Genomic DNA, 25,443 nt, shown 5'->3' on the forward strand with positions numbered 1-25,443 from the left:
TCTGGTGTTTATTACTTTTATTTACAGTAAAATACATTTAAACATACCAATGGCACTGCGGATTCCATGCATACTGTACACAGGATCTACACAGGAAATCAAAATGCTTAAATCCATAGCACTGGAACATCATTTTTGTGTAGAAAACAAACATATAAATGGAACCTAGTAGTAGATGGGTCCTCTGAAAACTATATACAACTTATCCCAGCCTGAAACATGAGGAGTTAGAGATACGGAAGTTTAAGGCGCTACCCCTTGTTATCTTTTTTTTTTCTAACAATCAATTAAATAATGGATTCTCTACAATAACCTAGTCTCTAATATCACATGTCTTTTCTATACTATTAACATTACCAGTACATGTGTTTATTTTTTTCCCTTCAATTAATTTAAGATGTGACTGCTGAATCTTTACTGTACAACTTTTTATCCCCACAGTACACTAGTGGAGAAGTCCTGTTAGCTGCGGAAATTTTTTTAGAAGCAACATTTTTTTTTTCTCCACAGGGTATCCAATTAAACCCCTTTGTTTCAATCCTGAAAATAGTTTTTCCTCGCAAAACCACATAGGACCTGCAAAAAGTTGTGGACCAATGTATTTTCTCGACTGGGGAAAAGGGGCTTTTTTCCACAGATTTGGTTTGGCCTGCCCTGATAAGTGCCTGTATCAGGGCTAATTGGATGGCCGCAGCTAATAAGATAGGATCCCTGAATATGCCTACAGTATATGGGACACTGAACAGAAGTTACAATTAAACTTCATAGTTCCCTTTAGGCAGCATCAGTATAAAGAACTATAATCAAGCCAATGTACTATATCGTAAGACACATGAACATACTTTTGTAATATTATATATAAAAGCAGCATATCCCCAAAAAGAGTCAAGGGTTTTGATGCATTTGATTTGTTTGAACAACAATCCATAGAGAAATGCTGTTCAGTTTCACCTGAGGGTTGGAAAAACAAATGCCACTAACTTAACAAAATTCTTAAAAAAAAAAAAAAAAAAAAAGTGTGTAGTCTTTCTTAGAAGCGGCACTTATTATATTAAGAATAATAAAAAATAAAAAAAAAACCCTGTCAGTAATGCATTGGACTTTTACAGACCAGCAACACAACATGTAAATATAATACTGGTCTTTTTGACAAAGGGGTGACGAGTTGCCTTACTACACTGTTTAGACAAGGAGCTTTCTAGCTATGAGTGCTCTCATTATCCTCATCTTGCACATCATCATCATCATCATCTTCTTCATTGTCTTGATTCTTGTCAACCTCAGAAGTATCAGATGATTCATGGAGGACCACATATTCCCTGCTGCTGAAACCGAATTTAAGAACATCTTTTTCTTTTAGCTCGTAGTACTTTTGTGGGTCAATTCGTTGGTTGTTTAGATACGTGCCATTGCCAGACCCAAGGTCAATGATGTAAGGTCTCACTCGCCTACCCAGTGTCCCATTGGCACGAGTAAATGGAACCATCCTAAAAAAAAAAAAATTTAAAAAAAGAAGAAAAAACAAATACGCTTAAATCAATATGCATGATGGGAAGATTAAGAAAACCAGCTTGATATTACTAATATCAAGCGTAAAGCTTTTTAATATTCAGGTTTTACTGTACAATACCATGTCTTTTCAGGTATCTATTTCTGTTTTTACAAATCTGTTCTCTGTATACAACGGTTTCCTACTAAGAACAGCTGAGGCAATGAACTAAAAACCTCAAACTACCCTGCATGCAGATAGAAAAATATGGTAGTAAAATCACTAAATAATACCCCTTTTACACCAAGGCATAACCCAGGTTGGACCCAGGTCAGCGTTGGTATAAAAGGGGCCAACCCAGGTCCAGTAACACTGGTCTCCTACCAAGGTCCTGACCAGGGTTGAACACTGGTTGGACCTGGGTCGTGGGCGGTGTAAATGGTCCCAACCCAGGTTGGGAAATCCGGGTAGTGCTGAAAGGATACCAGAAGTGCTGGACGCCTTTCCATAGTGCAGGCAGTGCACACAGAAATCATAATTGGATAATTGGATGCAGTATCCTTTATATTATTATTATTTTTGTTTGGGGGGGGGGGGGCACATGGTAGATTCAGTCTGCTGCTGCAGGGGAAGGGGCTGGGGAGAGCACATGGGTGATGCTGTACTTTTATACCGCTACGTGTGCTTGAGCATTGAATTAAACTTTTTGAAAAATATTTTATAAAATAAACAAACCAACATTTTTCAATGCTAACTAGTCATGGACATTTTTATTGTCATCCATAGGGAAAAGCACGCTGACCCAGGTTCAGTGTAAATGGTGCAGACCTGGGTCACAGTGCTGAGTAATACCCCTTTTACACCGCCGAAAAATCCGAGTCAGACCCGGATCCTCGGCGGTGTAAATGGGGGGTATCCGTGTCCATTTACACGGGTCCTCTACCCAGGTCCTGACCTGGGTAGAACCCGGATGGGACCCGTGTAAATGGCGGTGTAAATGGTCCCGCTGCGGGTCCAGGCACCCGCAGTGGGTCCACAGTGTGCAGCGCTGGGGAAGCTGTCCCCAGGTGCTGCGGGAGGAGGGGGATCCCTGCGGCTACTGAGGGGAGATGGGGTACCTGTCAGCGGCCAGCCTGACACGGCGGTGCCACTGCTGTATCTCCCCCCGGCGGCCGGTCCTTGCGGCGGATGGACAGTCAGTGTCGGCGGTCCCTCTGGCGCAGGTGAAATAGTACTATTTCCCCTGTGCCAGAGGGACCGCCGACACTGACTGTCCATCCGCCGCAAGGACCGGCCGCCGGGGGGAGATACAGCAGCGGCAGCGCCGGCAATCATAGTGTCAGGCTGACAGGTACCCCCTCTCCCCTCAGCAGCCGCAGGGACCCCCCTCCTCCTCACAGCACCCGGGGACAGCTTCCCCCCTCTACCCTCACAGCACCCGGGGACAGCTTCCCCCCTCTACCCCCTCCAAGCTATATAGATAGATCTATCTATCTATCTCAACAAGGAAAGGCAGGGCTGACCCAGGTTCAGTGTAAATGGTGCAGACCCAGGTCAAAGTGCTGTGTAAATGCAGTATAAAGCAGGGTCAGACCCTGGAAACTCCAGCGTTCAAAGACCAGGGTCGGACCAGGGTTTTTGGTGTAAAAGGGGTATTAGGGTATGAAGCTGGGTCCAACCCTGGAAACTCCTGTGTTCAAAAACCAGGGTGCGACCAGGGATTTCGGTGTAAAAGGGGTATAAAAGAGTAAGACTATTCTAAATATAAGGACATGTACAAGTCAATAAAAAGTGATCTAAGGATGCAAAAAAAAAAAAAAATGAACTTAAGCAGAAACTAATCTGTGTAAACATTAGATGATTGCCAGATTCCAACACATTGGAACAAATCGTTTAAATTGTCAATTGTGTATGCACTATCTGCGATCCTAGTCGTCAACTCTGTATTCTGGTCATTTCTGCTACAGGGCCGACAAAGGACATTGCTACCATGGGCCATGTTGCCAAACGCAGCAAGGCCACTCCTTTCATATGCAAATCTGTATGTTTTGCTATACAAAATACCAGTTCCACAACAGTTGCTGACTGAAAGTGGTCATGACAAGTTGCAGTGAATTCTGGAATGAAGACAATAAACAATCAATATTAAAAGGTACAATTTACCACCTAAAAGTATTGCAAAGTGGTAAAACATTAATTAGACATGCAAATAAATTTAGAAAGCCTTTAATAGCATTAGGTTAGATCAGTGGTTCCCAAACTGTGTGCCGTGGCACCCTGGGGTGCCTTAGAGGACTTGCAGGGGTGCCCTGGATTGGTGATCCATGACTTATTAAAATTATTTTAAGACCAATGTTGTAGGCAAATTGTGGACAAACAGAAGTAAATCTTGTCCCCATCACATAACTGACACACTGACACTAAGGAATAGATATAAATACAATTTACTTACTGTAATATTTCTTATTTTCTCAATTTGAAACGTTTGGGCTAGGGGTGCCGTGAAAAATGTTCCGATACCTAGTGGTGCCGTGATTTTAAAAAGTTTGGGAACCACTGGGTTAGATGCATTCAAAGCTACACTTTTTTTTAATTATTAATATTATTATTTTTTATAAGATGGACAGAATCATGCTGCACTGCAGGTGAGACAAATGTGACATGTGCAGACAGTTATATTTGGGGGAGCCATTTTGTTTCTGTGCAGGGTAAATATTTGCTTATTCTTAAACTGAATTTAGATTTCAGTTGAAACAAACCCCACTGAAATCTAAATCTTTCTGCACATGTTACATCTGCCCCACCTGCAGTGCAGCATGGTTTTGTCCATCTGAAAAAATGGTACTTGTGTATTATCTGGGCGCCCGATTTTTTTCATTGCACGTTAAAAATCGCATACAATCATATCACATGCGATGCGATTGGGCCCGATAATTAGTCCCACATGCAACCCAGATGCCTGATTCTTATGTTAAATGCCCCCCCCCAGACCCGATTTTTGATTGTACACCCACCGTGATGGGTGATTAATGTTAAATGCCCCCCCATTGTTAACGCCACCCCATTATCAACGCAAACCCAAAGCGTGGCGAGCGCAGCGAGCCCGCGAGGGGCGGCGGTACGTGTCCTCCGACCTTTTCATCCCCCCACTATCCATGTCGGCGTGGTCGATTTTATATAGTGTGGCAAGCGCAGCGAGCCCCGCGAGGGGACGCGGAATACATGTGAAGTAATACGCGTCCCCTCGCCACGCTTCGGGCTCGGTGGCTCGCTGCGCTCGAGCAACTCCACGCCGACGTGGATAGTGGTGGTATGAAAAGGTCAGAGGACGCATACCGCCGCCGCTCGCCACGCTTTGGGTTGGCGTTGATACTGGGGTGGCGTTAATAACGGGGGGGGGGGGGGAATTCACATAGTAATCATCAGGGTGGGTGTACAATGTATTATCGGGTATAATAGCGTCGCATCGCATGCCACTAGTTAAGGCATGCAATGCGACGCAATATAAAAATTGTACACTCCTCCCGGTAAAGGGTCAAAATCGGGTACAATCGCATCGCATGCCTTAAGTAGTGGCATGCGATGTATCGGGTGCCCAGATAATACACAAATACCGAAAAAATTTGCAGCCTTGCTAACAGGTCTGAATCAGGCCCATAATTATTGGACATAAAAAAAAAAAAGTTCACAGACTAACTTATTAATTTAAGATAAAATAATAAACAAATTGATTCTATAATCAAACACAAACCTACATATTTTAAAAAAAATAAACAAACAGAAAAATGTTTTATTTATAAAAAGAAAAAAAGGTACCGTTTCCTAGCAGGGCGCCCAGATTTCCTACGTACGCTCAGTAGTTAATTTATTCACTGCACCCTGAGTGAAATCGCATTGCATGGCCCTTTTTTGTGGCGTGAGATGTGAGATATGCAATCTCAGTAGTTCATATGGTAAAACACCTAAAACATCACCACTCTCCACGTCACCCCGAAGCGTGACGAGCGCAGCGGAACGCGTCCTTTGACCTTTTCATACCCCCACTATCAACGCCGGTGTGGAGTTGAATTTATATAGTGTGGCGAGCGCAGCGAGCCACTGAGCCCGAAGCGTGGCGAGCGGACACGGAATACATGTAAAGTAATCTGCGTACGCACGCCAGCTTCGGGCTTGGTGCGCTCTCCACACTATATAAAATAAATTCCACGCCGACGTGGATAGTGGGGGGTATGAAAAGGTCGGAGGACGCGTTCCGACGCCGCTCACCACGCTTCGGGGTGACGTGGAGAGTGGTGATGTTTTAGGTGTTTTACCATATGAATTACTGAGATCGCATCTCATCTCACACTATGTGCGATGCGATTTCACTGCAGTGAATAAATTAACTAAATTAACTAATGAGATCGCATCCCACACATCGCAAGGCACAAAAAGCCATGCGATGAGCGATTTCACTATGCAGAATTGCCCACGAAGCAAATAGCTTAGTGGGCGCCCTGCTAGGAAACAAGTACCGAAAAAAATTATTTAACCCCCACCATTCTTACCGGTACTGTAGAACGGCATGTTGTTTGGAGCAAGATGGATGATCTATGGGTATATCAGCTATATGTCTTTGCCGGCCTAGGAGGTACGCACTTTGCCTATGAATGTACATGACAGGGAGAGCCTCATCATTCTTGAAAGGATACAGACGCCAACGTCTCTTTGGCATGCGTGCTTCTGCTGGCTCACTATACTTAATTACGACCCCCCTGAAAGTGTTTGTGTCTTCAAGCAATGCCCCAGAAAGTTCAAAGTTGGGCTTCTCTTTATTAACTTGCCCGCTGTTTTCTGTAGGATCAGACTCTGGGTTTTCAGTCTCTGTTTCCTGCTCTTCTCTCTGGCGTCTTTCCCTCCTCCTGTCATTGTGGAATTCTCTTTCTGCTCTCTGCTCTCTTAAATGCGATTCCTCCTGATCTCTCTCTCTGTGCCGTGAGTGGCTGTTGTGGCCTCTGTTGGTACTTTCCCCATGTCTGTTCCTTCTGTGATCATCTTCCCATCTCTCCCTGGGTTTTCTGTCCTCATGTGTTCTGTCAGAGTGCTCTTCTTTTTCCTTAATAGACATTGAAATCCAATGAATGGAACTTCAACATTTAAATATTCAAGTATGAACCAGAAAAAAAACAAAATACTAGGTTGAGTGTTGAACTTGTTCTACTTCCCAGCTGAATGACTCCTACATCTGAATAATACCCCGATACAGAGGTTCTCAAATGCGGTCCTCAATGCACAGCCCAGGTTTTACATATATCCATGACTCAGCACAGTTGGGTAAATCAAATTGACTGAGGTACCGATTTAGTGACATGTGGACAAGCATGGATATAATTAAAGCCTGGGCCATTAGGGTACCCTGAGGACCACATTTGGGAACCTCTGCCCTAATGTGAGGTGCCAAAAAGTTGAAAACTACTCATTTCAGCTGCTATAACACGGTTTATCCCAACAACTTTGCATGACTACACCAATCCATTTTACATTCCTGCTACGGGCTCTATGAATAGAATATCTTCCCTTGTAACATTGTAAAGCTCCATATGCACTATTGTTCACAATATCGTTGACTATGCATCCCGCGTGTCGTTAACAATCCTCTCCCTCGTCTGAACAATGGACTCCTCATTAATGATGGTCAAGCTGCTGCAGCAGCATGATCGTTGCTACCTTTTCCCCCTGGCATAGAAGTATGTATGTACTTGCAGATACCAGCACCTCCCAGGTCCTCACCAATGTCGGCGGGGACTCATTTAATGTGTATGCGGCCTAACTCTTGGAAGACTTTTTTTGCAACTCATCATATATGGATTGTTTAGTTTTTTTTATAATAATGCATTGTTAGAACACACACACTGCAATATCAAATCTGGTACTCTATTACTATCCAGGACAACGTGTAAGAGTTATACCTGTTGTTTAGAGGCAACGCACCCAGTTCTGTAGTGATTGGAGTAGGGTCATTACAATACTTGTATTGCTTTTTTTCCCCTCCCTTAGTGAACGTGTAGGGGAGCGTGTTGAACAGAATGAGGGCCATGATGTAAACCGAGTCCTCAGCTGCTATTCAATTGTTTTTTTGGCACCCTCTGGAACAATTCAATTATTGCTCGAATGAAGCACCCATTACTTCTGACCTGCTCAAAATAATGCCCACAGAGCGAAAAAGTCCTGTTTGGATTACCAAACAGAATGCTTTGACATATTTCAGTTAGCCATCTCAGGCAACAGCGAGCTTATTCACTATGCTTTCTTCCATAGTAACAAATGAAGGATGACAAAGCAAATTATAAAGTTCTTACGGCCCAGAGAAAATTAACTTGATCAAAAAGGGTGTGTTAGAGATTATAGAACCCCTGGAATGACAGGTATACATAGATCTTTCACTCCACAAGCACCTGTGTGCCATGCATGTCTATTCCCAACTCCTTTGAGTTATATAGGGGAGGCACTTTGCTTTGGGTGCGATATAGCTCACAGACAATGACTAGTCAGACTGTCTATCAGTTAACACCCAAAGTTAGTCATGCATTAGGTAGACATTGACAAAAGTCATAAGTAGAATGTCGACATGGAAAAACTATATATGTGTACATGAACCGCGTTCTCACATATTGCTCACTGTGCTCAAAACACTATTCTATTCTCCCTTTATGCCCACTGGTATGGAAATGTATGAACAAGTTTGTTTGAAAAAATAGTCGGTTGTTGGGTATTGAGTTGGATTGTCTAACTAATGCATGTCTAATGCCTGGTACACACCAGGACGACTAGGGCCCGATCCCCTCAATCTAGATCCAATTCCGACCAATTGGATGTAGATTGTGTGGTGATTGGGCCCTTTTCTGTCCTGGTGTGGACCGATACCGATCCGCGGCCCCAAGGGTCGGTCGGTAGTTATTCAGATCCTACCTGCTGCAGGTAGGATCTGAATAAAGACCATACTGCCGGGTGCGGGTCGCCATTGGATCGGACCCGCTCATGGTGCACATCGTGAGCGGGTCGTGCCCCCTCGCATCATCGTGAGCGGGTCTGAAGAAACACTGACGACCCGCTCACAATGTGCATCGTGAGTGGGTCGTCGTGGTGTGTACCCTACATAACTTTTGGTGTCGACCTATTGACTGTCTGACTAGACATTGTCAGCCATCTGGAACCCCTATGCTTTATGAGGAAATGCACCATTCAACACCCCTAAAAGCTTAGTACACACTGTAAGATATTAGCGGCTGCGGATAACTGGCTTTGGCAAATGACTTGCCTTTGCTGGCGAGCGGGCCGGGACGTTAATGACCCGCATGAACGTGCATCGGTCATCGGTGGTTGAATACACACTGGGCGATACGGCTCATTTACTGCCCATTGTGTACAGGGCTTTAGTTCTTAAAATTCTATCCCGCACCCCAAATGCATTTCAAATACACCACTTCCCTTTCAATTGTAGCAGTCAGAAGGATATCCTAATGACAAATTACTGTATTTTTTTTTTGTTCTATTAAATGTGGCTCACATATAGTAAATACCAAATAGTTTTTATCGCTAGCATTGGAAGAAAAAAAAAAGGGGGGGGGGGGGGGGGGAGCACAGCATGTACTTTCATGATTAATATCAATCCATTATACCTGTTTCACAGCTGCAATTACATCATTACAGTATTCTGTATACATAACACCACCATTTATACTTTATTTCTAGTAAGCATTAACAAATGCAACATCTGCTTTTTAGAATTATCTACAAAAAATAAAAACAGAAAAAAAATAAAAACAAACAGTTGATGGATTTTAGATTAATGAAAATTACCTGCTTTATTTTTACAGGAAAGCGCTCTGGGCTCCTACTTTCATTTCTGTGTTTTTTATTTCGTTTGACAGATGACTTTTTATGCTTTCCTGGTGACCTACAATTAAACAAAATATTAAAATACAGTAAAGTATTATCAAAATGATTACATTATAGTAAAATGCTCAAAATAATATACAATAGAAAAAATATGCATGTAAAAAAAAAGTTACATACATAAAAATTGTTAGTGGGAGTCTTTCTATGTAAATGCTCTGGGTTAGCTATTAAACACACTTATTTTACAGGCAGATCAATTTGTACAGATGATTATACCCTCAAATTCTTATTCCATCAGGATTGATCAATATACTGTATAGCTACATACTGAGAAAGATTGATATCTGCAACATGGTACAGTACTGACATATATTGAACAGTATCGTTAGCCACCCCACCGCGTTGACAGGCCACCAACCTCTACCGCAATTTTTCGCATCAGCTTTTCCAGGTGCCATAAGTTATTGGGAGGGAAATGCCTGCTCCATGATGGGGGGGGGGGGCAATGGTTGCACAGTAACGGGTGATGCCTGCTCGGTGCCTTACTCAGACACACCCACCTGGCAGCCCCAGCGATTATAGAGCATGCACATGGTACCCAGTGTGTGAGCAGTCTGACTGAAAGACAAGCGAGCGAAGGATGATGGACACCCTGCTGGCATTTAGGGGCATGCCACTGAAATTTTTTGGGCATCCCCCAGAAAACACAAGCATTCCCTGGCCGTTGGGAGGGCCTCTGATGTCTCCCCATGGCCTTCGCAGTGTAGAGTGAGTCTAGACTTACTCTGCGCTGCGAGCAGGGTGATCATTCGATGGGGCATGATTTTCCCCATGTGCAGGACTGCGTTCACAGCCATCCACAGGAACGCGGGGGTGGGTACTCGACAGGGTGGAGTTTACCTGCTCGCTGAGGTCTGAGCACTTGCAGCCCAGAAGCAGGTCTGAATCAGGCCCTATATGGCAGACCTACAGCATTGTTGGTTTGAGAGTCTTCCACATATTTATATGCCCTGGGGCTGGATGTGATAACCATATGTGCATATAGTTTCAGCCCTGACATTTATTTTATTTGTAATTGAACTGAAATCTAATTTCTCAGTTCAAATCATGGGACCCCCTGAGGTTATCATATCTAGCTTTGAATATGAAATGCATTAATGTAACATTTAGGGGAACATGTACTAGGGTGCTGGATGACCTCCCAATGGTCAGTATTCCGCCATCGGAATTCTGATTTGTAAAACAACAAAAGCTGACGGGATCCCAACTTATAGGGGCTATTCTCCCTCGTTGGGTTCGACAACACCCATAGAGGGAGAATAGTACCTGTTGCAACCGCAGCGAGCCCGCAAGGGGCTTCGATGCACTCACCTCCTTGTTGGAATACCAGCAGTCGGGATTCCTATGTCGGTATACTGACTGTTGTAATCCTGTCAAAACCTGCTGTGAAACTGTCAGCACGCTATACCACATCCATGCCTAGGAGAGATGAGAAGTAGCAGCCAATCAGTTCATGTCATGTTACATGCCCTGTTGGAAAATGACAGGAGCCGATTGGCTGGTTGTTCATTTCTCTCTACTGTATTAGTTTTTGAAGCTTAGTAGATCTGGCCCTAAATTAGATTAGTTATGCGATTCTCCAAAGGGTAGAGACCCATGCAGTATAGGTTACAGGAAGTGACGTTCAGTGAGGGCGGAAGTTGTTAGATGCCCTCACAACGTTTTTAAATTTATGTGTAATTCATGTAGGTGTCGTTTATTTTTTTTTATTTTTGCAGCATTGTACGCTCGCACGCTTCGGGCACGGTGGCTCGCTTCGCTCGCCACAGATTTATATTCCCCCTCCAGGTATACGTGGACCCAGGGCATGATGGGAAAATTACCTAAACTGCATGGGATCTAGACACTACCATTCTCAAAGGGTCCCATGAACTTGGACCAAGTTTGTCTTTAGCCAGTGCTATGCGCTCACTCTGGCGGCGCGATGCAGGGGCGGCCGCTAGATGATAGGAGGAGGCAGGGTGGTATGACAGAAGCAGGGAGTGGGACACAATCCACAGAGCGCAGGCCGCCCTTACTTGCTCCTTTTCCGGGACTGCGTAATTTCCCCTCCGCTACTTCCCGGGGTCGGACTCCGCCGCGCTCGGTGACGCTTGTCCGGGCTTATTCGCTCTTCCTTCACCCTAATGATCTCCGGGCTGTGCGGCCTCCTCTTTCTGTGCCTGCCCTCCTCCCTGAGCCCGTTCATTGCGCTTTAAACCGCTCTGTCCGAAATCGCTGGTGTCAGAGAGAGAGCGCAGGAAGCGCCACAAACGATCCAGGGAAACTGTACGAGCGCCGGAAGCCGCAAAGCATGCCGGGTGCGGGCGTTTCCGGCTGTAAAGTAGCAATTTCTCTGTCACTACTTGTGTGACGAACGATCTGGAGATACCGACTGCTCGTGCGCCGCGCTCACCTAACCGGGAACGCGCACATGGGAGCAGAGCACTACGTACAGTACATGGCGCCGCGCTCTTACTGGTTTATTATTTTTAGGCGAGTATCAATAAAGCTGTGTGACGCGGCGCGATGACGTTCTTTTCCGCGCTGCTTCCGCTTCCTACATGTACCACCAGGTAATTGGGCTGGCTGCTGACTGGCAAGTAGTAACTATGCGGATATTTAGGGTGGCTGTCAACCCCACTCTCCAGCAATCCCTGCCTGACTTTCCCACAGCGCATTAAAGAGAATTGTTTAGACCACCTCTACTGGGCATAAGCAAGACTGCCCTACTATGGTGGTGGGATCGCCCATTCATCCTGAAGCCAGCAGGTACTACAGTGGCTGTGAATGGGGTGTCGACGCCTGTAGCTGTTCAAATCGATAGCTGCAGGCGTCGGAAGGGTCAGTGCTACTGACCGTTCATACATGGGCTCATCGTATCTGGCAGAAAGCAGCGACAGGGTTCTCCTGCATCTCCCACTGATAACTACTTTTTTAAATGGATGAGAAGCATAGTGTGCACTATTACTACCCCAATAATACCTGATTTATCCATACCTCCCAACATGACCCTTTCCAGAAGGGACACAATGCTCTGCTCCTGGACATTCCTCTAATGTATGATTGCCATCACCTGGTAATGAAGCACATTTCTTATCAATTAATCTGTTCAACACCGATGAGGGCAATCATACATTTAGATCATAGATCTTTCTAGTGTGTGGGCACATTTAGAATCATAGGCAGTCCTATCTTGCTCCAGCAGTGAATGGGCGTGGGAGCATGTACATGCTCATTCAATCAAATCTTTTGTCCAGGATATTTTATGTGCACATCTTAAAATCACAGATCTTTCTAGTGTGTGGGCACCTTATGGTATCTGTATGTATAATGGGATGTGGTCAGCATGCTGGCAATCACTATATACCGCTGGGAAACTGATGCCAAAATCCTGACTACTGCTGGTGCCTGGCATTGAAATCCCAACTACCGTTGTTATGGTTAGGTGCAGGGCAGTTGCTGGACCGGTGGATTAGGAGAGGGCAGGGGGCTGATAAGTATACTTACTTGACCCTGTGTCGAGATCCCGTTAACCATGATGTCAGCGTCCGTATTATGACTGCTTGTCACTCTGTAATGTGTGTTTGTATATACTTTAGGGATGGGACATTGGAAGTAAATATTAGTATTTTTTTCAGTCCTAAACATTGGTTTGGAAACATATATGGGGCAAACTATAAATGGGTGCAATTTTTAGTAATGTGTACATTTTTTGGTCATAAACTGCCAAAATTGCACATTTACTGAAAATCACACAAGTAGTACCAAGCGATTTGTGGTTAAAATCACACTATTTGACCTTTTGACTGTCGACATAGACATTGTCGAACTAATGACCTTTCGACGTTGTCCCATGTCGACCTAGACCCATGTCGACATTTGCCCATGTCGACCTAATGACTGTTGACCCTCATGCTGTAGACCAAATGATCCTAACCCCTGGGCAGGGTACTTGGGGAGTGGGGTTTTCCCCAATAAAGGGATACTGAAGCCCAGGACTGTCCCAGGCACCCCTGGGTGGTGGACACTGGGCTGATTATTTTGTTTTTGAAAATAGAACTAAAATGTAACCTGAACCAATCCCAGCAAGCCTTCCCCGCATACAGTGGCCTGGAGAACCACAAGTTCCAGCATGCGGCGCATTAAAGGGCCCATTGGGACTGGTAGTCCTTCTACATCAGTGGTTCTCAACCTCAGTCCTCGAGGACACATTTCCAGGTCTCCACACAGAATCACAGGTGAAATAATTAGCTCCAGCTGTGATTTTTTAAAAACTTGTCAGTGAATGCGTGCACCTGCTGGGTGACCTGGAAAACATGCAACTGTTGGGGGTCCTTGAGGACAGAGGTTGAAAACCACTGCTCTACATAACCAGGGTTCGCAAAAACGTGCTATAGCGCGTAAATTTCCCTAAACCGGTCCCCGGGGACTCAGTTTTTAAAACTAAAGGGGTCCCCGAGGACGCGCTGTGCTGAACCTGTGAGCCGACGCCGTGTCTGGCTGTCACTGCGTCTCTTGTGATGCTGCAGTGTGGGCTGAAGAACCTCGCCCACTAACCTCCCACTCTGGAAGCGAGGAGCCGAGCACCTCAGGCCAGAGCGCCCCTCCCATACTGTGACGTCAGAGTGTGGGCAGAAGTCGCCGCTTCCTTCTGGCTGTCCGTAGACGTAGCGCGTACGGCAACATCCCGGGGCTGTGTCAGTGAGACAGACAGAGGGAGAGCACGGAGACGCGCACACAGCGAGTAACGGCTGCACAGCACCGCAAGCAACATGGGTGAGTCTCACATCCAGCCCGGGCTGCGGCTGTGTGCTGTGTGTACGGGCAGGGTGGTGGACAGAACAAGAGGCCCTGCGCAGAGAGGAGGCTGGGCACCAGCAATGATGGGAGAGGACTACTGGGTGTGAGGGAGGCTGCGCTGTATGAATGAGCTCTACAGGCTGGGCGCGGGATAGCCTGATAGGTCACTGCCATGGGCTATATGTGATTAGAAGTGGAGTTATCAGGTTATCACCATAATACTTCATGTGTCATTCTATATGGGGAGGCAGAGGTATAATGGGGCTATGGAAGACCTTGGACTAATGTGGGTTACGGAATGGGGTTATGGGAGATCTTAGGGTAATGTGCCCTGTTTAATGGGACTATGGCAGATGTGTGCTGGGGCTATAGCAGACCATGGGGTATCTTGTGCTGTGTAGTGGGGCTATAACATACCGCAGGATAATGAGGGCTGTGTAATGAGTCTATGGAAGACTGCAGGGTAACATGGGCAGGCTAATGAGGATTTGGTAAAATAAAGGTTAACTTGGGTAGTATAATGGGGCTATGGCAGACCTCAGGGTAATTTGGGCTGTGTTATGGGAGTATGGCAGACCTCAGGGTAATTTGGGCTGTGTTATGGGAGTATGGCAGACCTCAGGGTAATTTGGGCTGTGTTATGAGATTATGGCAGACCTCAGGGTATTGTGGGCTGCGTTATGGGGCTATGATAGACCTTGTTCCAATGTGGGCTTTGTAATGGGGCTATGGCAGACATCAGGGTAATGTGGGCTGTGTAGTAGGACTATGGTAGACCACGGGGTACCGTATGATATGTAGTGGGGTGTACCGCTGTGTAACAGGCTTTGGAAGACTACAGGGTAACATGGGCTGTGTAATGGGGCCCTGGCAGACCATAGAGTATTTTGGGCTGTGTAATGGGTCTATAGCCGACCTGACTTTAATGTGGGCTGTTTACTGGGGTTATGTCAGACCTCAGGGTAGTAGGGGCTATGTAATGGGGCTATGGAAGACTTCAGGCTAAAATGGGCTGTGTAGTGGGACTATGGCAGACCACCGGGTACCATGTGTTGTATAATGGGGCTATGGAAGACTGCTGTGTAATGGGGCTATGGCAGACAATTGGGCAATGTATGTTATATGTTGGGAGCGTAAAGGGCTTGTCCTACTGTATGTAACCTGCTGTGTGCTTATGCTTTTCTAGTACTTTTGCGTTGAGAGAGAACTGAAGGTGTATAATGAAGCTTTCTGTACTACAGCTGTGTGGATTGATATGGACATTATTTCATTTCTGATTCTGTGTTGTGTTTGTGTGTGCTTGTGACTTGTTTAGTTTTCAGGTGTATATAGTTTCTAGTATATATGTTTCTTTATGCGAGTGGGCCAATTGATACTCCCCCCCCCCGACCCACATGTGCAATGCTGGGGAGAGGAGGCTTTATTCCGTTGGGACCCAGAAAAGGTCAGGTAGGACCCCAATTTTTAGAAGTGAAGGGTCCCCGGGACCCCCTTTTTTGGGTGGTTTTCGCGAACACTGATAACCAATGTTACAATAATTACACACATAACAGTAGAGCTTTATTATCATACACACTCCCATTACTAAAAAAAGTTGCACATTACCATTACTAAAAAAATTGAGTGATTTCTGACTTTATCTAAAAATTTGCACGTGCGAGTTTTTTTTTTTCAGCTGTTTAAAGAATTGACCCTATTACGTTTTCCCCATGTAACTTATTTTTCTACTTTGAAATAAACTTGCTGCTTCTAGCATTCATTAACACAAACCCTCCTATTTCACAGTCCTACACTTGTGAGCTTTTGTGATTTATTTTTTTGCTTTGCTTGCACCTTGTCACCCAGTTTTGCTTTACAAAGAGAGAAAAGGCGGTACTTGTGTATTATCACGGCGCCCCCGATTTCCATCGCAGGGCATTGTACGACGAAAAATCGCGTTGCATCGCATGCGACGCGATTTCACCCGATTTTTAATTGTACAGGTACCCAGATGCCTTATTACCATGTTAAATGCCCCCCTAGACCCGATTTTTAATTGTATACCGACCCTCATGAGTATGTGAAATGCCCCCCATTGTTAATGCCACCCCACTATGAACGCCAACCCGAAGCTTACCCCCACTATCCACGTCGGCGTGGAGTTGATTTTATAAAGTGTGGCGAGCGCAGCGAGGCAAGCGGATGCGTATACCTGTGAAGTAATGCGCGTCCCCTTGCAGGGCTCGCCACGCTTCGGGCTCGGAGGCTCGCTGCACTCGCCACACTTTATAAAATCGACTCCACACCGACGTGGATAGTGGGGGTATGAATAGGTCGGAGGACGCGTACTGCCGCCCCTCGCGGGCTCGATGAGCTTGCCACGCTTCGGGTTGGCGTTGATAGTGGGGGTCGTTAACAATGTGGGGGCATTTTACATATTTATTACACATCAGGGTGGGTATACAATTAAAAATCGGGTCTGGGGGTGCCATTTAACATGGGACTAAATCGGAAATCGCGTCGCATCGCATGCCATTGTAATGGCATACTATGTGTCCCGATTTTAAAATTGTATACTCAGCCCGGAAAAAAGGCTGAAATTAGTGGTATGCGATGCGATGGGCGCCGTGATAATACACAAGTACCGAAAAGGCCTTAGCTGATTATTGTACAGCTACAATATTAGCAATAACTGTATGTGTTATATTCCAAGAATTAATAACTTTTGGAACAAATATTAATCTAGAACTTGCCAATTTCACAAAAAGATTAACGGCAAATATCACAAGAGGGCGCAATTTACCTTTTAAGAACATTGGTCACATTACCATCATAGATGCAGAAATTATAATTCTTATAAAATCTTATAGTACTTGGATACAATACAACCTTGAAAGTGTTACAATCCTTTCTGAAACTATTTATAGTTAAACCCCGACTGTTTCACCTATACATATTAGAGGTAATAAGGATCCCAGTGCAATCATTCTTATATCTATGTTACACTGCAAGACAAAAAGATGTGCATACCAAGTGGGGCAGATGTAATATGTGCAGAGAGATTTAGATTTTGGTGGGTTACATTTTTTTTTTCTATGCCGGGTAAATACTGGCTAATTTTGCATGTAGCCCCAACTCTTAGGTGAAAATTTACTAAGATGGGAGGTCTATTTTAGATGGGACGTTGCTATGGGCAACCAATCGAATACTACAGTTGTGCTCATAAGTTTACTTACCCTAGCAGAATTTGTGATTTTCTGCCCATTTGTCAGAGAATATGAATGATAACTCACAAATTGTTCTTTCACTCATGGTTAGTTGTTGGGTGAAGCCATTTATTGTCAAACAACCCTTTTTACACTTTTTAAATCCTAATGACAACAGGAACTACCCAATGACCCTGATCAAAAGTTTACATACTTTGGAGATTTTGGCCTGATAACTTGCTCACAAGTTGACACAAACGGGTTTGAATGGCTACTAAAGGTAATCTGTGATCTCTTTGCTTGTAATCCGTGTTTGTGTATAAAAGGTCAGTGAGTTTCTGGTCTCCTGAAAGACCCTTGCATCTTTCATCCAGTGCTGCACTGACGTGTCTGGGTTCTGAATCATGGGGAAAGCAAAAGAATTGTCATAGGATCTGCGGGAAAAGGTAATTGAACTGTATAAAACAGGAAAGGGATATAAAAAGATATCCAAGCAATTGAGAATGCCAATCAGCAGTGTTCAAACTTTAACTACAATCCATAATTGAAAGACATCAATGCTTCAGCACAGGTGACATAATTGGTACCTGATTCAATTTGATTTAGCCATCTGGACTAAAGCTTGGATATCCTTAAATCCTGGATTGTAATTAAGGAGCTCTGGGTTAAGACATTACTTCTATAGGTCCACCCAGTATGTATTATTGTATTACTCTTACAATACCTACAGTATAGCTGCTTTTTAGATGTAGCATAAAAAAGAATTAGATTCCCTTTTATAACGGTTGTTTGTTTTCAATGCAGCATGTCAGAGGTTGCGGCACTTCTCTCTGTCCAGCAGTCCCTCAAACAGTGCTTTGATGTTGTAGAAAAGCAGCAGGAGGAATGGAAACATGTCCTAATGGAGTGCGATCCCTTAATAAGCACATTGAGTAACCTGGCTGAGCAATTGCAGGCATGCCATAAAGTTACTTTCTCACAGACGCCTCTCAGTAGGTTCACTGATTTACAGGACCGACTCTGTTATAAGCTTGAGGCAGCAATGGATCTCACCCTGGAAAAGCTAAATGATCATATGTAAGTTTTGATTTTCATAAAACTCTGAAGTCTTTGTACATACTGCATTATGTTTAGGAAGTCATTCTGGTTGACTCGCAAAGCTGCGAAATTTGGCACAAATAACCCGGTTTCACTGGCAGTTTTTAGGTGATGGTGGGTCTTTTTATCGCAGGAGAAGGTTGGCTGGTGCACCAGAAGGTAGATGGCCTCCCAGATGGAAAAGGGTGGCGAGATGGTTCAATCCTGTAGGGCTGGTCCCTACAGGATTGAACTATCTCGCCACCCTTTTCCATACCTCCCAACCTCTGTGTTGGGGAAATAGGGACACTCGCGCCTGAAAAGGGGGCGGGGCGTATGCAAATGAGGGCACAGCTTATGCTAATTAGCCGCAACCTCATTTTCATACGAGAATAGACGCTGTGCGCGTGCGCACAGCGTCTATTCTATTAGATTGGGGGTCTACCAACTGCCACCCCCGCAGCGGGACAATGCCTGCCGCGGGTGGGACAGCGGGACAGGACCCGAAAATCGGGACTGTCCCGCTGTAATCGTGACAGTTGGGAGGTATGACCCTTTTCCATCTGGGAGGCCATCTACCTTCTGGTGGACCAGCCAATCTTCTCCTGCGATAAAAAGACCCACCATCACCTAAAAACTGCCAGTGAAACCGGTTATTTGTGCCAACTTTGGGCCGGCTACTTGGACATATGGACGGTGTCTACATAAGCATTTAAGCTTAACCAGGAGTGGTAACTATAATATCCTATCTACAAATTTTGGGCTCAATAGGAACGAACTCTCCCTTCATTCTATTGACCAATCGTGGGTATAGGCTTTGATTGATATTATTGATTTATTTGATATGGTTTTATGATATGTATTAATCTTGTGTGATAATAAATATTTGTAAAGATCATCCAATTTAAAAAAAAATTCTGGGCCAAAATCCCTAGAGCGTTGCTATTCCCCCCCCCCCCCCCCCCTTTTCTCATTTCTATTGTACAGGTCTCACTAACCTGTCCTTCTAGCAGCTGCTGAGGTTGTCAGCCATACCCAGCGCTCCCCCTAGTTTCTTCCCCTTACAGGCTTGATACTAGATCTCCTTTCTTTTTTGCAAGATAAATCAAGCAACTACAGTAAGACAGAATAAAACCTTGTTTTCTATGAAACCTTACCTTTCTCTTTCAATGGTCCTGGTGACACAGCTCAACACTGGGATGTAGGAGGGTCCGAAGGAGCCAGGCACCTATCCTAAAGTTTTAGAGGGTAGGCTCCTCCCCTACTGCATCCCTGGACTCTTCAGTTCGTGTTAGGTGCCCACTGGAGTGGGTGCTATTCTAAAGGGCTGCAGGAGCAGCCGAAGAATTAGAGTAGTTAGGGGATTTTTATTGTTTTATTAACTTTTACCCTAGCTAGGTAGGCACAGTGTGAGGATTCTCATAGTGAATCCTCACACTGCTAGCGCAGCAGGAGCTGACAGAAGCGCGTCCTGTCAGCTCACTGTGCACAGGGGAGACACTGTCTGGTCTCCCTGTGCAGCGCTTATAGCCTTTTCTAAAAGGCTGCCTGGGCTCCGGAGTACCCTGAAACCGGCTCCACATTTAGGTGGGGATCATGGGGGACAGGCGCTCCGTGATGCGGAGCTTACACGCTGAGCTCCTAGATGAGAGGACAGCAGCGTTGTGACAGGCATGTTCCAAGTGATCCCCAGTTGAGGGGGAGACACTGGAACTAGGAAATCCTACCTGAGGAGCGGCTGGCTGGGGGTGGTTGGCGCCAAAAGGTCACGGACCCCGCAGCAGCAGGGACCTGTGGTCTCTTCCTTCACTCTGACTTTGGCGCCTTTCAGAACGCTTGCAGCGGAGCTGAGCTGGCTTACTGATCCTGGCAGAGTGACTTGGATTTCCTGGGCATCGCTTCCCCGCAGTTGAAACCAACAGACAGATAAGTGATTGGGTGCATTGCCTCTGTATAAACGCTTGTACATTGTTTGCACTGTGTATACTGATAGATATACATTTATCACTTGCATCATGTCTGAGCATCAGGCTGTGGTTTTGGGGGAGGGAGCCCTTAGTGCACTGAGCGCGTGCAATGTTTGCACACAAAAGTTTGTCCCTGAGCAGATGGCCAAGGGGGGCTTATGTATTACTTGCGCTGATGTGAGACCCATGGGCAGTGAACCCCATAGGGCAGAGCAGATGGAACCTGCGTGGGCCAGGGCCCTAGGCAGGTCAGTTAACGCTTTGGTGCAGCTTTTGGACAGGCAGAGTGATGGGCTGGTAGAATCACAGAGACCTATGCCATCATCTCAGCAGTCGTCTGGCTCCTTGCCTCTTACCCAGGCAGATCCTGCGCTGATTCAGGTGATGCAGGATACTGCTAAAGGGATCAACAGGTTCAGTGAAATGCTGGACAAAATGGATGATGTGGCAGGGACCCCTAGAAGGTCTTATGCTTTGACTACTGTGGTAGATGAGGAGGAAGGAGCGTATACTGACATCCCCTGGGATCAGGGTGATGATGTGGAAGAGAACTCTGCTGCTGGTATAGAGGATCTCATTGTAGCTGTGAAGCAGGCTTTAAAGCTGTCTGTGGAGGATAAGACTCCTGTTAAAGGTGTTTTTAAGCGACAGCGGAAGGAGGCTGTTACTTTTCCTTCAGATGAGGGGTTACAGGAATTGTTAGAAGGGGCTTGGAAAACTCCTGATAAGAGGCTACAGATGCCTAAGCGATTCCTTAGTCTGTACCCCATGCCAGAGTCTCATGCGGAGCTCTGGGAAAAGGTCTCAGTTGTGGACGCTTCAGTGGCACGTTTGTCCAAGGCTACTGTATTACCAGTACAGGGCGGTGCAGCTTTCAAAGATTCTGTGGATAAAAAGCTGGAGGGTAACCTCAAGGCTATCTTTGAAGGGGTGGGGTTTACCTTACGGCCCCTTATTGCTTCAGCCTGGGTCTCTAAGGCCATGATAGAGTGGGCTGGTGAATTATGCACCATGCTGCAGGCTGACCCTGGTGCGTTACTGCTTGCAGAAAAGATTAAGGCAGCTGCAGAATATGCAGTGGAAGCAGAGGAGGAAGCTATTAAAATGGCAACCAGAGTGTCCACAGTCTCCATTAATGCCAGGAGAGTGCTTTGGCTTAAAGCCTGGGAAGCAGACAATGAGTCCAAGAAGGCTCTGGAAACATTAGCCTTCAAAGGAAAGGTACTTTTTGGTACCGAATTAGAGGAGATTATAAAGCAGGCCACGGGCGGCAAAAGTACATTCCTGCCGGCCTCCTCAGCAAAGCAGACGTCCAGATTTTCTGCTTTTAAGCCGTCCTTTCGGCCCTCCCCTAGAGGTGGTGCGTCCTTTCGAGGACAGTCTTTCAGGGGAAGGTTTCAGTCCTCTAGAGGCAAGACACAAAAGTCAAAATTTGGCTCTTTTCACAAGAAGCCTGCCACAAAGGGAGAGGATAAACCCTCTGCATGACTGTCAGGGGTTTCGCCCGACAGTGACAAAAGTGGGGGGGCGTCTCACACTCTTCAGGGACGCTTGGGCTTCTCTAGGCCAGGATGCCTGGGTGTTAGATATTATAACACAGGGTTACAAAATCCCTTGCAGAGGGCCGCCTCCGAAGAGGTTCATCCCCACATCCTTACCAAAGGAGGCACGGCTTCGTACAGCTCTTGTGAGAGCAGCTCACTCCCTTTTGGAAAAAGGGGTGGTTACACCAGTCCCCAGGGCAGAGTGGAAGAAAGGCTTTTACTCCACGCTGTTCCTGGTGCCCAAACCAGACGGGTCTTTCAGACCAATACTAAATTTGAAGTCCCTAAATGTTCATTTATGGGTAGACCATTTCAAAATGGAGTCCCTACGGTCAGTACTCCTGAGTCTGGACCAGGGAGAATTTTTGGCGTCCATGGATGTCCAGGACGCATATTTGCACGTTCCTATACACCCGGAGCATCAGACCTTGTTGAGGTTTGCCATAGGAGACCTGCATTTACAATTCCGGGCGTTACCCTTTGGGCTAGCAACCGCGCCAAGGGTATTCACAAAGATAATGTCAGTAATGGCGGCGGTGCTGAGGCTCAGGGGAATCACAGTAATACCCTATTTGGACGATCTCCTGTTCAAAGCAGAGTCAGCAGCCATGCTGCAGAGTCACTTGGCAGAGGCCATCAGTTTTTTGCAGGCTCACGGCTGGATTTTAAATTTGCAAAAATCTCAGTTGGTACCGTCACAAAGGCTCCAATTCTTGGGAGTCATACTGGACACCCATCTTCATCGGGTATTCCTCCCGGAGGTAAAGGCCAGGGATCTGGTCACCCTAGTCCAGGAGATTTTCAGGGCTCAGAGCATTTCAGTATGGAGGTGCCTCAAGCTCCTGGGGAAGATGGTGGCGTCATTCGAGACGCTTCAATTTGCCAGGTTCCACTCTCGGAGGTTCCAATGGAACATTTTGTCAGCCTGGTCAGGAAACACTTTGACCATGAAATCCGAGATGATAGTGCTGTCTTCGGACACCCGAGAATCCTTGAAATGGTGGACAGAAGTAGATTCCCTTCAGTGGGGTCGGTCATTACAGACCTGGGACTGGTTGATAGTAACTATCGACGCCAGTCTCAGGGGCTGGGGGGCAATAGTCCTGGATCTCAGGCTTCAGGGCCTGTGGACGGCAGAGGAATCAGCGTTACCAATCAACATCTTGGAGCTGAGAGCTGTCTGAAAAGTGATTTCCTTGGCGGGAGACAGGTTACAGAACCTCCCTTTGAGGATTCAGACCGACAATGCCACAGCTGTGGCGTATCTGAATCACCAGGGAGGTACACGCAGCAGATTGGCCATGTGGGAGGTGGCCAGAATCTTCCTATGGGCGGAACAGAATGTTCCAGCTGTATCGGCTATATTCATTCCAGGAATAGAGAATATAGAAGCCGACTTCCTGAGCAGGGAGGAGCTCAAGGAAGGGGAATGGAGCTTACACCCTCAGGTGTTTCACCAAATCACTTCGGTGTGGGGAACTCCGGATGTGGACCTGATGGCATCCAGGGTCAACCGTCAAGTGCCCAGGTTCTATGCCAGAACAAGGGATCCACTAGCGGAGGCAGTGGATGCCATGACTATTCACTGGCAGGGAGATCTCCTTTATGCATTCCCACCAGTACCAATGTTACCGAGACTTCTGAAGAAAATACAGGGGCAGAAGGTTCCAGTGATCTTAGTGGCCCCAGATTGGCCAAGGAGGTCCTGGTACTCGAGGCTTCAGAGGTTGTCTGTGGACTCATGGCGTCTACCTCGGAGACCAGACCTTCTAAGACAAGGCCCATTCAATCACCTGGATTCAGATCGATTGATTTTGACGGCCTGGCTATTGAAACCACCATTTTGAAAAGAAAAGGGTTTTCTGAGGCAGTAGTACAGACGATGATAAAAGCCAGAAAAGCTGTATCTTCGGCAAATTATTATAGAGTCTGGAAGACTTACATTCGATGGTGTGAGAGAAGAAAGGCTCATACATCTCATTTTAAGCTATCAAGAATGATGGAATTCTTACAAGATGGTTTTTCATCGGGTCTAAGCCTTCAGTCACTGAAGGTGCAGATTTCGGCCTTGTCCATCTATTTCCAGAAAAAGATAGCCATTTTGCCGGAAATTCAAACCTTTTTACAAGGAGTATCCAGGTTGAAACCTCCATACAAGCAACCAGTAGCACCTTGGGATCTATCACTGGTTTTGGAATGCCTTCAAAAGGCACCTTTTGAACCTTTAAGGTCGGCTGACTTTAAGTTTCTCACGTGGAAGCTAGTGTTTTTGTTAGCAGTAGCATCTGCTAAAAGAGTTTCAGAATTGGGAGCTTTGTCATGTAAATCTCCCTTCTTAATTTTTCATGATGACAGGGCTGTTTTAAGAACAGTGCCTCAGTTTTTACCGAAGGTGGTATCTACCTTCCATTTAAATCAGGAGATAGTTCTACCTGTGTTTCAACCCCCAGAGGGTTCTAAGAAAAGGGACAAGTTGAGAACTTTGGATGTTGTGCGTGCCTTACGCATATATGTGGACAGAGTGAAGAGTGTAAGGAAGACTGACACATTGTTGGTATTGTATGACGTACCTTGGCCTGCATCTAAGCAGACTATTGCTAGGTGGTTGCGGTCTGTGATAGCCTTTGCATACACCAAAGTGGGTAGACCAGTACCGGCCAAAATAAATGCGCATACCACCAGGTCAGTTGCCACCTCTTGGGCGGTTCGACATGGGGCCACAGCTGAGCAGGTTTGCAGAGCTGCCACTTGGTCATCTGTTCACACATTTGCCAAATTCTATAGATTCCATGAGTTCGCGTCGGAGGACGCATCATTCGGGCGAGCAGTGCTGAGAGCTGCAGACCTGAGCGTACCCTCCCAAAGGACCGGCTCTGGAACGTCCCAGTGTTGAGCTGTGTCACCAGGACCATTGAAAGAGAAAAAGGGATTTTTGTAAGGACTTAACGTTCGAATCCCTTTCTCTGATATGGTCCTGGTGACACAGCGATTCCTCCCTTACGCTCAGTAAGTATGCCAGAAGTTTCATGATGTTCATGTTAAAATGGTTAAAAGTTAACAGTTTTCTGTTATAAAATGTGCATATAATATGTGCAGGCGTTTGTACTGAGTTAATGTATTCCAGTGGCTTTGAAAGATTGAACTGAAGAGTCCAGGGATGCAGTAGGGGAGGAGCCTACCCTCTAAAACTTTAGGATAGGTGCCTGGCTCCTTCGGACCCTCCTACATCCCAGTGTTGAGCTGTGTCACCAGGACCATATCAGAGAAAGGGATTCGAACGGTAAGTTCTTACAAAAATCCCTTTTTCTCTCATCTGGAGCCATGGGGGCAACTCCATGCTGCATTTATTTTTATTCTTGGGACTTTGTACAAAACATGTCGCTTTAGATTGGCTTCTAGTTAAGGAGGGTTCTTATTTATGGTGTGGGTAAGAAATCCAGTTCACAGGTATAGTATTCTAC

At 45.8% G+C, this 25,443-nt stretch overlaps 2 protein-coding genes across 5 annotated transcripts in view; one reads left to right on the forward strand and one right to left on the reverse strand.

Annotated features, from left to right (window-relative positions):
* Positions 1-11,889, reverse strand: SNIP1 (Smad nuclear interacting protein 1). Its single transcript, XM_083173557.1, has 4 exons — positions 11,446-11,889; positions 9,329-9,425; positions 6,037-6,584; positions 1-1,487 (listed from the first exon to the last, which is right to left on the reverse strand). Exons 1-4 carry the CDS (start codon positions 11,613-11,615, stop codon positions 1,199-1,201), a joined length of 1,104 nt encoding a protein of 367 aa, XP_083029683.1. The 5' UTR covers positions 11,616-11,889; the 3' UTR covers positions 1-1,198.
* AIRIM (AFG2 interacting ribosome maturation factor) overlaps positions 11,408-25,443 on the forward strand; it is a 21,118-nt gene continuing 7,082 nt past the window's right edge. The window contains exons 1-2 of one of the 4 annotated variants that reach the window (XM_083173558.1): positions 11,408-11,902; positions 18,199-18,471. In XM_083173558.1, coding sequence (XP_083029684.1) covers positions 11,841-11,902; positions 18,199-18,471 — 335 coding nt within the window. In that variant the 5' untranslated portion in view covers positions 11,408-11,840. The other 3 variants (XM_083173559.1, XM_083173560.1, XM_083173561.1) reach the window with 3 other exon arrangements.

Source organism: Crinia signifera, chromosome 2, assembly GCF_055691185.1.
Source record: "Crinia signifera chromosome 2, ASM5569118v1, whole genome shotgun sequence".
In the NCBI taxonomy this organism is placed as follows: domain Eukaryota; kingdom Metazoa; phylum Chordata; class Amphibia; order Anura; family Myobatrachidae; genus Crinia; species Crinia signifera.

Coding starts and splice junctions, on each gene's coding strand:
- SNIP1 (XM_083173557.1), bottom strand. CDS start 11,615: ATGAACGGGCTCAGGGAGGAGGGCAGGCACAGAAAGAGGAGGCCGCAC. Junction 9,426..11,445: donor CAGTCCCGGAAAAGGAGCAA/GTAAGGGCGGCC, acceptor GTTTAATTGTAG/GTCACCAGGAAAGCATAAAA. Junction 1,488..6,036: donor CATGCCGTTCTACAGTACCG/GTAAGAATGGTG, acceptor TTTTTTTTTTAG/GATGGTTCCATTTACTCGTG.